At 47.3% G+C, this 19,781-nt stretch overlaps 1 protein-coding gene and 1 long non-coding RNA gene across 5 annotated transcripts; one reads left to right on the top strand and one right to left on the bottom strand.

Annotated features, from left to right (window-relative positions):
• Nucleotides 1-897: 897 nt before the first annotated feature.
• Tgif1 (TGFB induced factor homeobox 1) lies at nucleotides 898-10,339 on the bottom strand. Of its 3 annotated transcripts, none has more exons than XM_048435837.3 (3): nucleotides 10,214-10,339; nucleotides 2,792-3,018; nucleotides 898-1,953 (listed from the first exon to the last, which is right to left on the bottom strand). In XM_048435837.3, exons 1-3 carry the CDS (start codon nucleotides 10,269-10,271, stop codon nucleotides 1,378-1,380), a joined length of 861 nt encoding a protein of 286 aa, XP_048291794.1. In that variant the 5' UTR covers nucleotides 10,272-10,339; the 3' UTR covers nucleotides 898-1,377. The 3 variants fall into 3 exon arrangements, with proteins under 3 accessions (XP_048291794.1, XP_048291810.1, XP_048291798.1); XM_048435853.3 differs by lacking the exon at nucleotides 10,214-10,339 and adding an exon at nucleotides 8,047-8,354; XM_048435841.3 differs by lacking the exon at nucleotides 10,214-10,339 and adding an exon at nucleotides 7,614-7,964.
• LOC125401552 (uncharacterized) lies at nucleotides 8,536-18,057 on the top strand. 2 transcript variants are annotated; one of them, XR_007232380.3, is made up of 3 exons: nucleotides 8,536-10,031; nucleotides 15,867-16,347; nucleotides 16,436-18,057. It is a non-coding gene; the product is annotated as an uncharacterized LOC125401552 (long non-coding RNA). The 2 variants fall into 2 exon arrangements; XR_015000123.2 differs by lacking the exon at nucleotides 8,536-10,031 and adding an exon at nucleotides 10,471-10,598.
• Nucleotides 18,058-19,781: the final 1,724 nt, after the last annotated feature.

Below are 19,781 nucleotides of genomic sequence, written 5' to 3'. Positions count from 1 at the left end.
GGTTTTCTGTTGCGCTTACAGAGGAACTTTTTGAGTGTGTCCTTTTCTGTAGCAGCCACTTTCACTTGGGTAAACTTAACTGTGGGAAAACTTGCTCCTGTTTAAAACCACCATAGAGAAGCCGTGATGCACCCTCAGACTTTGGACAGTTCAGGCCGTGGGACAGAGAACAGGGCATTAGCAACAAAGAAAGCTCACACTAAGCATGACTTTGTCAGAATGGTTCTGTGGCATGTGACAACCGAAAGGAGCACGACCAATTCCCTTCTGACCAGCCAGGCTTTGTAAGTAATTTCCTGTCCCAACAAACTCCACTTGTACATGGCACCATTTTTTCACACTTATGACCCTGGAAAGCTTCATAAACTCAGGGTATCATCAGAGCCAGGATTTTCCCGGTTATGCCATCATCCTGGAAAATGCTTTAAAAGCGTGTCAAAAGTGATTTCTCCACAGATTAGTGCTGCGTTCAGATGCAAAGGCCTGTACCACCTGTAGCACCAGAATCAATACTAGAAAGACATAGGGAAACTGCTTGTACTGTTTACTTGTGAAAAGCTAAGCTATGACCAGTTTCTTGAAGCCTTTCATTTAACGTGGGCCTGTCTGAAGGATGCAGCAGCTCACTACTGATGTAGTGATATCTAATACTTAAATGCTGATACCTCGGTGCAATTTGCCAATCTACACAAAGACTGAAGGGCCAGTTCCTCCTCCAATTGAGAGTAAATATCACACATCCTGTTTATTCACGCTGGTTTGTTGTCCACGGCTCTTCAAAGCAGTGACACATACCTCTAAGTCACACTCCTCCCTGCCCCCACTTCCTGCTCGTGGGTGTACTATATTCCTGCTGGGCTCTCAATGCTTCCTTTAAGAAAGTACTCTTCATTGCAATAACTTTTAAAGAAAATACTTTATTACATCATGAAAAGATATCCAACAACTAGATTCATACTTGCTTGAATCTTAAAAAAAAACTGAAAATGTATTCATTAGACTGTATGTGGGCATCCTGTTCCACATGGAAATAAAAAGACACTACGGCTTCTAAGTATTGCACAGTCTGAAAAAAAAAAAAACACCAAAAAAAAAGGAGTGGGGAGAAGATCACATGATATTGGGAACCATCTCACATTATGAAAAATCTACCAAGAAACATTTTTAAAAGAAAACCCTCGGTTTCTACAGTAGCTTCAGTTTGTAGTTCTTGGAATGAATGACTGCATTCCATTGAAGACTTCTTAGTAACAGGAGGCTTCGTTTGAGCAATCCCATGTGCAAATATTAATAGAAAAATATATAAAATAATGCATCTCTTGCCATCACTCTGACAGTCAGGACCATATTTTGGAGAACTTTTCGTATGAAAAAGGGTTAAGCTGTGAGTTTGGCCTGAAGCTCCATCTCTGCTGCTCGTTTGAGTGCAACATCGACCAGGAGCTGGAATCCGCTAAAATCCTGGGTGAGGTCCGGCGGAGTAGGGGGAGGAGTGTTGAAAAGGCCACTCTGAGGGTTTGGACTCGGTCCAGATTTGCAAGTGTCCTCAGGGTACACGAGAGAGGTGTCTGTGAAGCTGCTGGCTGTTATTTGCTGTACGTCTGTGCTCTGTCCCGCACCAACCGGCTGGCAGAGAGAGAAAGGCCCATCTTTCAAAGCAGTCACAGTGGTATGGCAGATCACTGAGGGGCGTGCCAAAATGGATCCTGGAGAGGAAGGCTTGGGAGACACTGGCCTCCCTAGGGTTGGGTTGGGTCCAGCTGTGCAGGAATGAAACGGGCTCTCTTCTAGAGCCGGCATGAAGTTTTTGATACCCATTGCAGCTTCCACAGAACTAGCTTCTGAAATCTTGGCCCCACGGCGGGAAATTGTGAACTGATTTGGATCTTTGCCATCCTTTCTCAGCATGTCAGGGAGGAGCCTGCGGCGGGCGTTGATGAACCAGTTACAGACCTGAAATCACAGGGATCTGCTTCAACACTTTCTCTGCGCACTGGACAAACAGGTTCTGAAAACATCCTATGTAGGGTGCCTAACGTCTCTGAGTTAAAGGAGGCATAAAAGGGCTTATCTGGGACTAAGGAGGTAGTTCAATCAATGGTAGAACATTTGCCTAGCAGGTGAGGGACCCAACAGCAGCAATGAGGGACTTACAAGTTATTGCAAGGCATTTAAGCAGAGTCAGCCTGCCCTAAGGACAAATTTGCTATGGATGCATCATCATCCACAAACCCTTTCAGGAGCAAGGGAAAGGCATAAGATCTCAAATATTTGCAAATAACTTTAAGGAAGGTTCACCTTTAAGTCTGCTTCAACCTACTACCTACTGCCCTAGCATTTAAGTTAATCAACTACAGGAAAGCTTTTCCTGTATAAAAGAGGCCACACCCCCCAGTAACTGATTTCTCTCCGTTCAAATGACTGTGTCAACAGACATAACACGAGTTACCTCACTGAGGTCTGTCCTTGTTTAAATATCAAACCAGTTTCCTGGGCAATAGAGTAAGGTTTAACCTCCTTTTCAATACACATTGCTTAGGCTCTTTCAGGCCCTGAAGGAAATGCTTCCTGACAGATGAGAGCCAAGTATTTCTGTCCTCTATAAATAGCCAATTATTAGCTTTCAAGCTACGAAGTTTAAAATGGAAAGGTCCTGTTTCTCGCTTTCTCTAGACTAGGGAAGAGCTAAATGAAATGACACACGGGGATGCTATAAAGAAGTAAGTGCGCACGTTAGGGGCCCGGCAGCGCAGGGGTCAAGTCCTGGCGCTAACCTTTAGCTTTCCCTTACCTGCAGTGTGGACAGGTGTGTCTGCTGGGAGAGCAGCGCTTTCTCTTGCTCGGAGGGATACGCATTGTATCTGTGTTCATACAGCCAGTCCCGCAGAATCTGAACAGACTCCTTGGGCAGATTGCCTCTCCTCCTTCTCTTGCCTGAGGCCGCTGAAGAGGACAGGTCCAGGGGAATGTCCATGCTGTCTTCATCCTCAGTCTCACTGCCAGATGCTGCAACCAGACCTGCGGAAGGACAAGGCCCCCGTCACTGACTTTCACCAGCAGGGCTACAGCTCAGAGCTCATTTGCTTACACTATTCCCTGTCCTTGTGTTTTCAGTCTGAGCCAGGGTCTCCATAGACAGGCCTGGAGAAGCCGTCAGCCTACCCCTGCCACTCAACCAATGAATTCTCAGAGTCTTTCTTGCTGTAGCTAATTGAGATGAAACTTTTTTCCTAACGTGATGCTTAGAAAAGCCAAATTGCACTCAAAGGGAGTAAGAAGTCTTCACACTTGAAATGGGAAGGGGAATGTGAATGTATCCCACAACCTTGTCTTTGAGGTCACTGCTACCTACAGACACTATCCAGTGTGCAAGTTTGAAAATATTTCTTTCATGGAAGATTTGCTGTGAAAGCAAGCACTGTACATGTTTATGTACTTAGACGGTCCCTTAAACAGTCGGTTAGATATGAACCCAGAACGCTACCCCTGCCACCAGTCTTTAACTCTTACATGACAAAGAAAATTGAATATGCAACCCACAGAGGAAACCATTTTGGTGATAAATGCTTTAATCCTACCAGAAATGTTAAGAATTCCCAAACCCTACAGAATATTTAAATCGCAGTCCAATGAAAATTCAGGCCAGCTTGACTTTTACAGACATTTTAGCATTATTTTGAACCTTAAGATGTTTTATCTAACAAATGCTAGTAACTGCTTTAAATCTAAAAGTCAGGCAATGTAAAGTTTCGAGGGGAAAATTTTCAAAAATGTATCTTTTCTAAGCTTTGCATAGCTTTTTATCCAATCTTAATTGAGCTCTTTTATTGATCTAGGAAATAAAAACAAAATATTCTTCACAGTAAAACATCAACTCCATAAATTTTAAAGGAATTTATTTTACAACCAGGAGCAGACTGACGTTGTTGACACATTTTTAGCTTTGGACTGCAGGGGGCAGAAGGTGCTAGAAGGCATTCCTACAGGAAAAGCCCAAATCCCCCAGACAAAGTAAAAGCAAGTTCTAACAAAAGAGGCAGATGATTTTGCAAATTCACTGTAGCTTAAGGCTTAACAAACTGCCATAATAAACCACAAGAACCCTCCATTTTTAACTGCCGCACAATTCAAGTGCCCCTTCTTAAAAATGCAATTAATGTTTCGAGAAAAAAAAATCTCTAAAGAAAGGGTAATGTTTAAAACCGAAAGCACTTTCATTGTACAGAATTTGAGAAAATTTAAAAGTCCCATATTGAAATTTGGGTGGAAAACCATTTTGAAAAACCACCTTCGATTATAAATGAGTTCCTGTTTCACATTTGCTTTGATAACCAAGGAAATCTCACTCTTAAACATGTCAGGTTAATTGGGTAACTAACAGCATTTGAATAAAGCAATTTGCTTCAACTCCCCCAACTTCAGAAAAGGCAGGCACTCTATTCCCTGCCCCCTCTTTTTAAATCTAGGAGGGGAAAAGTGTGAAACTTGCTCATTGAGCAGTTAATTCCCAACTGTAAATTGGTAATAACAAAGTGCTTGAAACAAAAAACCCCTAAAGCCTGCCCTTTCATCTGATCGCTCGAGTTTGACAAAAAGCATGCATGATCTTTCAGAATAGGTCTAAGGACACAAAGCAGGTTTCAGTTAAGCAACACCAAACTGCCGCCCCTGTTCATTTGAGAAAGAAAAAAGGTAGGAAGGAGGGAGGGAGGGGGAAAGGAGAGAGAGGGAGCAGAAAGAAAGGAAGAAAGAAAGAAAGGAAGGAAGAAAGAAAGACAACCAAGCTTTCTTTACAAACGTTTCCAAAGCATGCACAAAGGCTGAAGGAACAGGAAGTTAAGACTTGGTGCCTTGGGCGCGCCAGCTGATGTGTTCAGCGTTGCTAGACCACGTTTGCTACTGTCAGAGCTGTTTTCATTAAAACTCGCTCCGGATTGTGGCTCGACTTGGAAAAACACAGGCTTTTTCCCTTGTTACTCATTTCCTACTGTAACAGAGCTTTTGAAAAGTTTCCCGGTCAGGACTTGTTTCCAATAGTCTCGCTTTGCTTACACTTTTTGAAAAAAAAAAAATGCGGTTGGGGAGGGAGCGAGGTGGGTGTGGGACAGAATCACAAGCCTCTTACTCTACCCACATACAAGGAAATGTTGTTCAGAAAGCCACAGGATGGCCTGTGGAATCCATGGCGCTAAGAAGCAAATCTTGCTTCTTCACTTTCTTTTTCTGAACCTCGGAAACAAGGTTGTGCGGGTGGGAGAGCTTGGGTTTTAAAGATCTAATGGAGACTAGAAAAAGAATGTGGGGAAAGATCAAAGGAAAAGTTTAAGGATAAACAAACTTAACAAGTCTCCCCTTTGGACAAGTAACTCGGATGGAACTTCACACCCAAGTCACTAAATCCACAGCGCAGCACGGCCCTAAACTGATTCAACGGGGCTTGGAGACCCCGTGAGGACACTTGGGGGTTTCCTAGTCGAGCCTTCTCCCAGCCAGTTCCGAAGCCATTTTGGGAGCTTTTTCGGGCTGCCTGGCTTTCTACGAAGGCACTTTATTATCAGACCAGTCTTTGTTCTTTAGTTGAAAGATGTTCAGACTTTCCTAAGACAGACAATAGGCGGACAGGTTTAAGCAGTCCTGGCCCAAGGACAGGGAAGCTTGCCCTCCCCTCCCAGGTAGTCTCCGGCAGGGAGAAGGCAGGGCTGAAGAGGCTCGCAGTAGAGGGAGGAGCCGGAGGGGAGCAAGCAGCTTTTGTTCTTTGGAGTTCAACCCCTACTGAAGCCCACTGCACAAGTTAGCAACCAAGCTGGACCAGGATTCCTAAGGAACTCGAAATGGAACAATAGGGCTTATTGCCTTAGGGGTCTGCCCCCATTCCAGACCATGTGCTGGGGAAACCTAAAAAGGGAAAGGAGCCCAAGCAACCTCAGCAGTCCCCCCACCATAAGCTCTGAAGTGGCTGCGGCAAAGTTTCCCCTCCAACACGTCACCGTTCATTGTTTCCACGAGTTGGAGATTGACTTGCGGGACCCACGCGCTCTGGGCTGGGGACCTCTGATGTTTTCCCCAGACCTTGCATCTAAAGAAGGGGACACCCAAAAAGGAGGAGGCTAGTAACCGGTCCCCCTCACCACCCACGGAATCCCGGCTTCGCATTCCGCACCGCACCGGGAACCACTCAAAACCAAAACACCTCATGTAGAGGCTACTGGAAGAGAACACCTCCCACCAGGTCTACATCTGTCAGTCTCGTTAGAGTGACAGGACTCTGGAGAGGATCCCGAAGCCTTCCCCAAAGCTCAGTTAAACCCTTCCAACTCTAAGCGCCCAAGCTCTCACTGTACCAGGATGGAGATGGGCAAGGCGGCCTACTTAACCAAGTACCCGGGGTCTTCATGAGTTCCGTATGTTTCAGGGTCTCTTACGAAACTACATCAACACAACTCTGTAAGGGAGAAAGCGGGGAGGAACCCCGGGGTGTATGTGTACGGAGGTGGCCACCGTAACCGTGTTCCGTAACCGTGTTCCGTTGGAACTGCAGTCGTTGGAACTGCTGTGGCGGTCTGGGTCTGAAAGAATGTGGAGTAACAAACTCGAGGAAGCTCTTGGGCATGCGCAGCAGCGCCCCCTCTCCCCCCCCCCCCCCCCGCGCCAGCTTCCCCAAGCGATTAACTTCTGTTTTGAACCACCCCACATAAATCACAACAGAAAAGCCAACTCTAGTCCACGACTGAACACTCGAGGGACCTCCCAGTCAGGGATTCCAAAGTTAGCTTCAAAAGGGACTTCACAGGCTTTTGACCTTTCGGGTTTTTTTTCCTCTCCCCTGTGTATTTTGTTTTTAAACCAGACTGACGGCAAGTTTTAGTTGTAAAGCTTGGTGGAAACAATGACAGTTTCGCTCTTTGCACTTACAACCAAGCCTGCTTGTCACACTTGAACACATTCTGACTGCATGGTACTAGTGTTCTAACAGCTCACGCTGTGCTAAATTCATCGTGGGAAAACTTTTAAAAGCTAGTAATCTTAAAAGTCCAGCTTCCCTCGCCCTAGAATGATGTGTGGGTCCTGGATCACATTCTTTTGATAGTGAAAGGAAAAAAAAAAAAACCCAACCACATCCCTAAAAAACAGTACCGTGGTCTGGTGAGTGAGAGCACCCGGAACCGAACTTTTAGACAAAAGGTAAGGTGGCTGGAATGCGCTAACGACCCCCCACAGGGGAAAGCGAGGTGTGGGGGTCCCCTTAGACACCCAACCCACACCCTGTCCCAGAAAACAGCACTAGAGACCACGCGGCGGCTGGATCGAGCATGGGGTGTCAGTGAAGACAATGAAACTTGGAGGCGCACAAACAAGGCGCAGAGCGTGTTTCTTGACAACGTGCCAGCAGCGTGGTGAGGCTGTTCCCCACAACAGCCCCTCGTGTTGTGTCTAGAAGGAAAAGAACAGCAACTGCCATTCGAGACACAGCCTCAACAAAGAGATCGGCCACTTCTCCGGCCCCGGGTGCCACTGGGCGGAAAAGTCCACCAAGTCAGTGTCCCCCGATCCAGCGCGGCCCGCACATGTCCCGCACTGAAGCCCCGGGTGCTCACAACCCGCCGCAACCTTACCCTTTTTGCTTTTCATTCTGGAACTCCCGTCCCAGCGAGAGGTTAAGCTGGGGTTTCTAGGGGCCAGCAGTCGGAGTGGCAGGGAGGGCGGGCGATGATCCTCCTTTACTGGCGCTCCGGTAACTTACAGAAGAGTATTCCAGCCACTATTGCTACACAAGGTGCTTGGGTCCCAGGCGCTGGCTCCTGGGTTGGAATTCAAGTGACACTTGGGCTTTCTCCAGCCAGGATCTTCTGGCAGCCAGCCGGGGGCTCTCTCTGGCCCAACTCACTCCCCTCCCTACTCAACTCCTTTGTTTCCCGCTCCACTCCGCGCACCTCGGCGCTGTCAGAGTGAGAGAGCAGAGGGAAGGTACAGGAGGTCCTGCCTCCGCCCCCAGCCGCCCGCCCAGTCCCCCGCCCGCCCAGCCGCTCCTCTGCCCCTCCCCCGCACCTTCCAGCTCAACAGTCCTGATGGGGGGGACGCGGTCACTGGTCCCTCTCTGAGGTGGCGGAGCCCAGAAACAGGGTCATGCCTGCCTGCCCGAAGCGCTAATGCCGTCCACATCCCTCAGACCTCGGCGGCCACACCGGTTTCTCCTCCGGGGCCTTTCCTCCCGGGCGAAAAGTGCTTTTAGTTTGCAACAGATGGGGAGAGAGTTAAGGACACCTCCTCCTTCACTCCGGTCCATCCCAGAGAAGAAAAGACACCCCCACCCTTGTTTTTGACAGCTGCCCCAAACTCCACTTGTCCCTGCTCCAGCCGCAAGAGGCAGCGGCTGCTGATTCAAGGGGTGGGGCACCGGAGGAAAAGTATTCCGGACAAGAACCAACTTCTTCCAGTAGGCGCAGCTGCCATTGACACGCGGGCGCGGCGCACCCTTCTCCTCGTGGACTCTTCTTGACAGTGGGAGGTGTGTGGAGGTGAAGCGCGCGGGGGTTGGGGGGGGGGGAGGATGAGACACAAACTTAGGCACCCTAGGAGAATGTCTGTTCCCCCAGGCTCTGAGTTCCGGATTGGATTGCAAGACAGTTTCGAAATCTAACACGTTGGGGATAGACACTTGTCATGCTCACATGGTCTTTAAACGTCTGGGCTTGGGGATGACTGGGGCGCGTGTGTGCCCGCTACTACCCCACACACACAACGCCCACCTTTGTAGAGAAGGGTTGACCATGCCGGAGCTGCTTGTCCGTTTCGGTAAACAGTATCTAACTTTGTGGGCTACAATCCCTACCAGAGGATACCCCTTTCACCCTTCAGTATTTCAAACAGAAACTAGCCATTGAGTACACACTCGTTCCTATTGGTTTATTTTGCTTGAGAGGGGAGCTCCAATAGGAGTTCAACTATGAATCCCCCCCACCCCCGCCCCAAATACAACCCAGATGCTGTTTTGGCTGATTTCAAGATGTGCATGCCCGCACTTCTGGGTTTAGTTTTCACCTATGCCCATTAGTTTAAAAAAAAAAAAGCAAACCAACTGTCACATGTCACAGAAGACTTTCCCCATTACTTAAAAAAAAAAGAAAAGGAAGAAAAGAAAAACCCCAAACGTAAATAAGCCGAGCAGCGACGTCAGCGCCAGTGTCTGTCTCCAGTTTCGACTCTGTGGCTGTTCTGGTTTTGTGACCTCGGTGGAGATCCGGCAGGAGGAGACATCCCGGAGAAAACAAGGTTAAAGCCGAGTCACACTAAGGCGGCCACAGAATGACCCGCTAGACTTTGGAGTCTGTTTACGATTACGTTGGAAATTAACGCGTGCCTTTGCCGCGCCCCCTTCCCAAAGACAACCCCTCAGGGGAGTGCGTTAAAACCCAGAGTCAAGGAAGCTTGGAATACATTTTCCAAAATGAACCAACTGCGGGAAGCGTCACTGTGACGCTACCCTACCCCCAACCCACCCCGCGCGCTCCCCGGTGGTTTGCAGAGTGCACGCGCGGAAATTAAAGCAAGCGGCGGTTGTAGGACCGTGTCCGGGGAGACAGACAGAATCCACCGGCTGGCAAACCCCTCTGCAAACTGCCCGGGTCGCAGGGCTTTCCGGGACCTGGCTGGCGATGACTCAGCTGCTGCGCCCGGGTGCGGGACTGATGTGATGCGGGGAGGGGGGCCGCCCGTTGGAGGGCCGCCTCTGTCTGGTTTTGAAGGGTTGTTTGTGGCTGGGATTGGCGGCTCACATCCACTGGGGACTCTGGAGAGGAGGGGAGAAAGACGCGAGGAGGAGGAGCTGGACCGCGTGAGTGGCAGGAGTCCGGTTCGGGCCCGGCGGGGACTGCCTTAGTCGCTTTGTTTGCTAACTTGGGGCAGTGGCTTCGGGGCCACTCCACGGAACCCGCCTCGGGTCGGCTAAACCCAGCCGGGGCAGCGCGAGGCCGAAACGTTCCTTCCCGGCGGTTACCCGCGCCCACGCGGTGGCTCTCATTATGTACACAAAGGTAGCTTTTCTTTTCTCCAAGTCAGCCTGGCTCACGAATGCGATCCGCAGGCAGCAGAAATGGAAACCGGGTTTAACGGTTTGAAAACAAACTTTACAGGGCTAAGCGGGAGGGGTGGAGAGAAGTAGAAGCCACTTTCAAACGGGCACCGGAGGGAAAAAAAAACGCAGAATAAAACTCACCGTGACGCGAAGGCCAGCTGGACCCCGCCAAGGCACACCTTCTGCTCGTGTAAATCATTTCGAGGCCGTTAGGAAGCGGGAACGCGCTGGCCGGATTCTGAGATCAGCTGGAGCCTTATGGTGCCCCTCCCCCACCCCTTCCACCGCTGCGGCCGGAGCGGAGCTCGTTAGGAGCTGCGAATTCCTGCAGGAGAGTGCATCCGCTCTGCACAGCTACAGAGAAGGAAATCTCACCCCACCCCCCAGCTCGAGCTTGTAGCACCAGCAATATATATACATATTTTTTATCCGCTGTCTGCACGGCAGAAAGACGAGCTTCAGTTCTGGCTGTGTCACTCTGAAAGTCTCAGGGCCTCTTCCGCGTCACTGATTCAATTGACTTTGGGTTAGTTGTTGCTGCCACGTGTTATTTGATGGATTTTTAAAAATGCCTTTTCATCGAATTGCTTAAGTACAACCGAGCAGTGGCCTTGTGCTCTCACAACTTAGGGACAAGCCTAGGTTTTCCACCATTATTTGTTATTTATCTTCTTTGCGGTACACGCAGTCCCGGTTGGTGCCTTAAGCCAAGCAGAGTTAAGACAATTTTCCCAGTCTGCAGACCCTGAGCAGGCAGAGATTCAAATGGCACAAACTTGGAAAAGCCGAGGGAAGAGGCCAGTAGCAACAAGTTTGTTATTATTGGTACCAGGCCTGTCAAATGATGGAGTTGTCCGTTTTGTCTGGGCAATTGCTTGGGTGTGATTGCCATCAGGTGCTGGCCCTGGCTGGGGAAGGCTGACTCACATGGTCATTGGATCTCTTTTGCTTGCAGCCCAGCAAGGGCAGATATTTATAAAATATGTAGGTTGCTGGGCTCCAAACACTGCACAGGAGACCTGCAATCATCTCATCACATCTCAGGTCTGGGAGGGGTGGGGGGTAGCCATTGTCTTTTCAAGGGCCAGCCATCTTGTGAGTTTATCAACATTATCAGGTAATTCTCTTCTTCAGGTGTAGGCAGCTGTCAGGGCTGCTTTTGCTTTTGAGTACTTTCTAGGAAGCCCACACAACCCCCCACTCATTCTTATTCCACAGTGGAAGTCACTTTTATTTACTGGATGATTTGAACTGAAGTTCCTGAAAAAGCCACACAGTATTGTTTGTGTGGACTGGTTGCCAGATTAGAACGTCTGGTTGGGGAGAGCTGGGATATGCAGAGCCAAATTATCCTGATCTATCACAAGTCCCTTCCACAGTCATTCATTGCCTACTCTGCGTCTAACCTGCCTCTTTGGCCCATCAGTTAAAACCTTTAGAAGAAGGGGGGCGGTTAAGAGCATTGCCTGCTCTTTCAAAGGTCCTGAGTTCAATTCCCGGCAACCATGGTGAATTACATATGGTGGCTCACAACCATCTGTAATGAGGTCTGGTGCCCTCTTCTGGCCTGCAAACATACACACAGACAGAATATTGTATACATAATAAATAAATCTATAAATAAACAAAACCTTTAGAAGATAATCGCTTAACCGACCGGCAGCTTCCACCAACTCCGTGGCATCTGTTCTGCTCTGACTTGCCTCACCAATGGATGTGATTATCAGTTTACATGATAACTTCCTTGGTGGACCATGTCTCTGGGGTCTACCCAGGCTCGGGTTTTCCAGGCCACAATCACTTTCATATTTGGCTCAGAATAAACTATCTCTTACTGCCTTTGGGATACGATCTTGGTTTTCCTCTGATGATGGCCTTTGGCCTCCAGGGGACAGAACAAAGAACAAACTCATTGAGCCCAGTCTTTATCCACTTTACTTTCAACATCTGTTTTTAGGGGGTGGTGGGGATGAGGCAGGATTTCTGCGTGTAACCCTGGCTGTCCTAGAACTCACTCTGAAGACCAGGCTGGTCTCAAACAGATTCACCTGCCTCTGCCTCCCATGTCCTGGTGACTTTCAACATCTTGTACCTTCATTGTGCTTCATAGTTTCTGAAACATTTAAATGTTCCCATTAATATCCAAACTATTGTATAAATTATGTTTTTCTTAAAACCAAGATAACATGAACAACGCATTCAATTATGGCATAGCTAAAAGACATAAAACAAGGTATTGGGCATAGATTGCCTGGCTCTCAAGGAAATTCTATCTTTCTGGCAGGTTGGAGTTAGATCTAAGATCAGAGACACCCAAGATCTCAATGCTGGAAGTTACTAGATTTTCACCCCATCTGTTTTTTGCACAGTTTCTGTTCACTCTTCATTTGTGTATATGTGGGGTCGGGGTACACAGGTGTCACACTGGGAAGCGAGAGCTGGTGTCTTCCTCTGCCTCTTTCAGCCTTGGTCCCTTGAGACAGATTCCCTTTCTGTCCAGAACCCAAAGCCTGAGGGTTCTGCAGTCTGCTCTCTGGACTGACCTAACTCAGGCACCCACAACCATACTTTGCTTTTATGTAGATGGGTGATTCGAACTCAAGTCTTCATGTTTGCATAGCAAATATTTTAGCCACTGAGCCGTCTCCACAGTCCCTTCTCTCTTCCTTTTATTCTTTAACATTCTGGTAATGGGACTCCTGGCCTCACACATGCTTAGGAAGTACTCTACCCCTGGGTTTTTTTGGTTTGTTGTTTAGATTATTTATTTTATGAGTGTTTGCCCGATTACATATAAGTGCATGATGTGTATATTTGGTGCCTGTAAGAGGTCAGGAAAGGGTGTTTGATCCCCAGGAAATGGAGTTATGGGTGCTGGGAACTGGACCCCAGTCCTCTGCAAGAGCAGCAGATGTTCTAAACTACTGACTCATCTCTCCAGCCCCTAACACTGCCTTTTTAAAATAAGCAAGCCTGGTGGTGGTGGTGCACACATTTAATCCCAGAACTCAGGAGGCAGAGGCAGGTGGAGCTGGGTGAGTCTGAGGCCAACCTGGTCTACAAAGCAAGTTTCAGGACAGTCAGGGCTGTTACACAGAGAAACTGTCTTGTAAAAACAAAAACAAAGTGAAGTAAAATAACAAATAAGAGAGAACAAAATTCAAACAATGTAAAACAATTCAAACTCAGATATAAAAGCCCTTTTTATTATTTGTTGCGATGGTTTCATTGTGTAGCCTTGGCTGGCCTGGAACTCACTACATAGACTGGGCTGGCCTTGAACTCACAGAAATCACTGCCTGCCTCTTCCTCCTAAGTCAGTGGTTCTCAACCTTCCTAATGCTGTGACCCTTTAATACAGTTCTTCATGTTATGGTGACCCCATACCATACAATTGTTCCACTGCTACTTCATTATTAATTTTGCTGCTGTTATGAATTGTAATATAAATATCTTATATGCAGAATATCTGATATGTGACCCCTATGAAAAGGTCATTAGGCTCCAAAAGGGTCCTGACCCACAGGTTGAAAACTCATCTTAAGTTCCTGGGATTCAGACCCTAATTCCCATTTTATAAATGAAAACCTAGCAGAACTGATTTGTCCTGCAGGTTGACTTCCCTGGTCTAATGAGCCAATAGCGATACTCTGAGCTTTGCATTTTTCCTTACTTAACAATTATCTTAGTGGTGGGCATGTGATTGACCTTAAACTGAACTATTTAATGAGCAATAGAGCATAGATGTCAGGAGAAGGGAGTTTGCACTGGGGCACACTGGGAAGAATCAACATGTGTTTGCAGATTGTCAGGTAGTAGAACTTTGGGGACCCATGAGCGAATTACCTGTGGGGATCTGAGAGGTGAAATCTCACATATGCTCAGAGTTCCACCAGATATTGCCAAGGTATCCTCCATGTCCTGCCTCAGCTAAAATCCCACTCTTTCCTACAGTCTTGCTAACCCTGATGCTGCCATTTTCCTGTTGGTCTCTCTTAGATAAAACTAAGTTGCACCTGTTTTTTTTTAAGATTTATGTTTTGATTATGTGTGTATATGGGGGAGGGTGTGCACACGAAGAGTAAAGTGCTCTTCCCCGCTGAAAATCTGTCTCCCCAGGACCTGCACCTCTTGTTTTTTCTTATGTTCACATTTCTATGTTCACAAGGATCAGCTCGTGTGTGTATTACACATTTGTCATCTTGCCTATTCATAATCATAGCCACATTTTACTTTTCTTAAAAAAATTTGTTATTGTGGGATGGGGAGAGGGAAGGAGAGAGAAATAGAGAGAGAGAGAGAGAGAGAGAGAGAGAGAGAGAATATGCACCTGCTAACATGTTATATCATGCAGAAGACAGGGGGGTTATTCAGGAGTTGGTTCTCCCACCATGTGAGGTAGATCAGGCATAGCAACTGCTTTAACCAAGTGAGCTATTTTGCTGACCCCCTTTGCCAAATTTTTCTATGGTACCTTTAGGGGTTGGGGAATGAGCAAAGGCTGGCACGGAACCAGATTTGTAGATTCTGGATAAAACCCAGGCAACTGTTTTTTCTGTTTAGTGTTTTAGTCGGCAACCAGTGCTACAGCTCACGGAAATCAGCAAAGGGGATGTTAGTTAAAATAAAGCCGGAACTGGGCAGTGGTGAGGCAGAAGCAGGTGGATATCTGAGTGCGAGGTCAGCCTAGTCTACATAGCAAGTTTCAGGACAGCCAGGGCTATCCCCTCTCCCAATCCCTGAAAAAAGGATTTTTTTTTTAATGCACAGAAGTGTGTTCTAAAGGTGCTGCAAGAGATGTGGGCTGTGCTCTAGAAAGAGGTTATGCCTCGCTCTTTATGAGAACTGTATGATGTTGGAGTAAGGAAAGCCTTCCAAATCTGAACCCAGAATTACAGAGATATAAATCTGTATGTATTTCTATCGTATGGGTGAAGGCTACGGGCGGGACATGTGTGACAGACAGGACAGCCTTGTGGACTGGCTCTTCTTTCCCACTTTTTCGTGGGTGGCCAAAGATGGAACTCGGGCCAACAGCTCACCAGCAAGCCTTGATCCACTGCTGAGCCATTCAGCAGTACAGGACACACATCTTTATAAGCACTTCGCTTCAAAAAACGAAAGTACGATGAATAGAAGGAAAAATTCAGAATGTTTTTAAAAGCAGGGCCAGGCATACACATCATCCCTTAATTCCAGCACTCAGGAGGTCAAGACAGCAAGGGCTTGTTGTCAAAAAGCAGTTTTGTTTGTTCATTTTCTCAAATGCAAGGACGCCAGAGTAAAGAAGACCACACGTGAGATACAGACCTAGTTCAGTAGGAGGTCATACAGCTGTAAGAACAACCTGGTGTTAAATGAGACCAGGGCTGGAGAGATGCCTGGGTGGGTGGCTACTCTTGCCTCGAAGAGGACCTGGTTCAGTTCTTAGCACCTTTATCAGAAGGCTCAAAACCTCCTAAGTCCAGCTCCATGGAATCTGATGCCCTCTTCTGCCACCTCAAGCAGTCGGGCGCATGCATGTACACACACACACACACACACACACACACACAAATATTTCCAAAGTTTGACAAATGAATCTACAGGTTAGAAGTTTACAAAAATAATTAATGAAAAGAATCCAACAACTTTCCTGCCTTTTCTCGTTTTGCACATCAGCAGCAAAGCGTCCTGAGGGTGTGGGTACATTTAGTGATGTCACCTCTGAAGAAAGTGGGTGGAGAGGAAGCCGTGTCAATCATTCGTTCCAGGATTTCCGAAAAGATCGCTTTTTGTCTCCGCCTTCACATAGCTCCATCCGCCAATGAGAAGCCATGGGGTCTCAGTATGGACTCGAATAGTGACGCTTCTGGGACCATGAATGCCCATCGTTCTGACTGAAGAATCTCTGGATACACTTTTGGATGGTATCGTCAAAGTCAGGCCTCATGAAAGATCTGAGTGAGTTTGTATCTATATCGACAACCTTTCCTGAAAGGTCATGCCTGGTAACAAGGATCCCAGGACTTGGTGGGAAGGCCCTTTCCCCTGTAGTTACCCGGTGTGCCACGCAGATTACACAGCACTGCAAGCCTTGCCCTGATTTCAACGGAGCTCGAAGCTGAGACAGAGCGGGCGAAGCGCTCCATTGTTTCATATCCCTGGGAGCTTCAGGACTGGCATTCATGTCTTCCAAAATACCGTGTTTTCATCAGCATACAACGATGACTTTTTGTCTCTGGGCCTTTCTTGTCATTAGCCCAAGAAACTCACTCCATTATCTGCCGATTTGGGTAAGTGTTGAAGGAAGTCTTTTCCCTTCTTCCCCCGTAAGATGCTGTAGACACTTGTGTTAACTAGGTCCTCCTGCTTGTACTGCAGATACTGCGTGATATTTTCTGACACAAGTACGATGCTGCCCCCTCGATCCACCACAAACGAAAACCATCCAATGTCTGTAGTAAAAACGGTCCTACCGAGTCTTTACCAGTGACCGCCTGTCCTATAGAAGACACGTCAGCTGTCTGAACATCATCATCACTGGAAACAGTTTTTCCTTGATGTACCTGTCTCACTGTTTCCTTTAAAATCACGTATTTATCTGGTTTGGCGTTGAACTTGTCAATACTGCTAAGATTTGCAGGTATCAGCTCAGTCAGTTCTTGTATTTGCTCTCCTCCTCCTGTCTCCACTTTTCACCACCCTAGGCAAGACCCTGCCCTACAGCGTCACGTGGCAATTGGCGTTTTCGAGACTCGGTGGCCAGCGGATCCAAGGAGCTTTCACCTAGTCCGCTCATCTTGAACACAGATCTGCAACTGGCAGCCCAATCAGTGAGGTCCAGGTAGGAGCAAATCTTTTTGATCCGCTCGCCACCATCTTCCTGAGCGCTGCTTCTCTGGATCGGAAACTCACAGCTCAGTCCCGGCGATCTGAGGAGCTGAGGCATGTGTACTATTCTTAAAGACAAGAAATCCTTTCCTTTCTTTTTTTTTTCTTTACAAAGTAAGCTACTCTCTTTTTTTTTTTAATTATGTGTCCATGTGTGGGTACATGCACAAAAATGAAGCTGTCCTTGGAGATGGCACTCAGAAGCCTTCCCAAGATGCATGCTGGGAACTGAACTTGGAACCTCTGCAAGAACGGAACATCTTAGCCAGCGAATCATTGAACCATCTCTCCAATCCAACCCCCCCCCCTTTTTTTTAACTTATTAAGAAAGTTATTTACTATGTGTATGGGTGTCTTGCCTGCATGTCTATGTATCACATGTGTGCCTGGTGCCCTCGGAGGCCAGAACAGAACTTTGGATCCTCTGGAGCTTGCTTATCGCTCTTTGTCAGTTGGCGATCTTCCCGCCTCTAAGAGTGCAGCCCGTGCTCGGAACCACCGAACCATTTCTAAAGCCAACCACCCATCATATTTTTAGGAAACCCTGAAGATAGAAGAGTGATCTCAGATACAATGATTTTGTCATTCCCAGCCTGGTTTTGTATGCTTTCAAACTTTTTATTATGGATATTTTTCCTTTTCTTTTTCTCACTCTACAGCTCAGGACCGAGTGGGAATTCACTAAGTAACCCAGACAGACACTGGCTTTGACAGTCCTCCTGTCTGAACCTGCAGAGTACAGGGGTTACAGGCATGTAACACCACGCCTGGTTCTATGTTTGGATAGGAGCAGAACTCGGGCCTTTGTGCAGGTGTCCTGCTCACTGAGCTACACGACCAACCCAAGAGCTATTGACTTTGGAGCTGTCTGTCTTCCTTCCTCTACATCCTCACGCTTTCTTCTTTTATTATTTGATATAAATCCCAGGGCTGGAGATATGGCTCCGTGGTTAAGAGCACTGACTGCTCTTCCAGAGGACCCGGGTTCAATTCCCAACATCCACATGGCCGCTCACAACTGTCTGAAGATCCAGTTGCAGGGGATCTGACACATTCATACCAATGCACATAAAATAAAGTTAAATAAACCATAAAAAATATTAAATCCCAAACATCATATCATTTCTGGCTCCGCGTTTATGATTAATGTCCTAGCTTGCCTGATCAGTAGTAGCTCTGAACTTCTGCAGCCAAAATGGCTTACTTACAATAGGGTTGGGTAGTTCCAGAATTAAACACTCCATTGTCTTTTTCTAGGTGTTTTCTGCTTCTAGGATTAAACCTTTTTCTTCAGAGAGGACAATTACATTTTGTCCTTAGTTGGGACTTCTGTGTTTTAGTTCTAGCAGTCCATTATTTAGGTCCATAAAGCGGTGGCATTCCTCCTTGGGACAGGTGTGTTCTTATATGTCCGTTTCCATTCTTTCTGCCGGCACCCGACACACTGTGCCCACTTCGTCGGCTTTGCTCTGTTGTCTGGTTGATGAAACACATTCATAGCTTTACACGTCTTTTTTTTTCCCCTGGTGCTGGAAATTGGATAGTCACTGTGACCAAATCCTCCACAGGAAGTAACTAGGGAAGAAAGTTTTATTTTGTCTCATTGTTTAAGTGGGTATGGAGATCCTCTCAAACAAATGCTTTAAGGAGACGAAATCTTTATCTTTCTTCTCTCCCTCCCTTCCTCCCTTCCTTTTTTTCTGTAAAACACACACACACACACACACACACACGCGCGCGCACACACACACACACGCACACAGATGGAGAATGGGGTCCTTCAGCCATGTGGTTGGAGTGGGGACAGCTTTCAGGAGTCTTTTCTCTCCCTCCACCTTATTTTCTGGGAGAGTCTTTCCTGTCGCATCTACACTCAGGCTACGCGATCTGCAAGCTTTGGGCCAATTCTCTCATCTCTGTCTCCACCTCTCTGCAGGAGTGCTGGGCTTAGAGCTGCACACCACTGCATTAGTGTGAGTTCTGGGGACCAAGTTAGGTCAGGCTTGTGCGCCAAGTCCTTTTGTCCATCGAAGCCATCGCCCCATCTCAGGGGGGCCATTCAGTAAATGGAAAGAGATTACAAATAATGCAGGCTTGACTCGACCGCGCCTTGTATGTGAGACAGGTATACAGCTACCACAGCCATTGCTTACTCTGTAGTGAGTAGGTGTGCCACCTCAAGAAGAAGACGAAGCCACCTCAGGCCAGGCTCATGCCAAAGTATAGACTGTTATGTTAGTCTGTAGTACTTTTTAAATTTTTACTTTTTGGAGACAGGGTCTCACTGTACAGCCCTGGTTGGCCTGGGACTCAGATCTTCTGCCTGCCTCTGCCTCCTGAGTCTGGGATTAAAGGTGTACACCACCATGCCTGACCTCCGGCTCATAATTTTTAACTTTAATATAATTTCAGCCTTACTGAGAAATTTAAGAATAGTACAAAGAAATCCAATATACTCTTTACCACCCAGACTCTACAGTTCGAGTCACGATTTTTCACATATACATACATGGCTTTATATCCATATGCATACGCATGACTGCTTTTCTCCCCTTCCTCCCTTTAAAGAAGACTCTCTAGTGACTGCTCTGCTTCTCTGATCTTTCAGCATTAGCCCCTATATCTGACTCTGAGATTTTTATTATTAAGACCAATTAGATTTCGTGCAGGCGTGGGCGGCACAGGCACCTGAGGCGGCCAAGAGAGGGCATCAGATCCAGGAGAGCTGGGAACCTCCCAGTGCGGGCACTGGGAACTGAACATGAGTCCTCTAGAAAAACAGCAAGTTCTCTTAACCACCAAACTCTTTCTCCACACCACACAATCCTTTCCCACA

This window comes from Myodes glareolus, chromosome 27 (genome assembly GCF_982192425.1).
Source record: "Myodes glareolus chromosome 27, mMyoGla1.1, whole genome shotgun sequence".
NCBI lineage: Eukaryota > Metazoa > Chordata > Mammalia > Rodentia > Cricetidae > Myodes > Myodes glareolus.
This window is presented reverse-complemented; position numbering and strand designations above follow the sequence as displayed.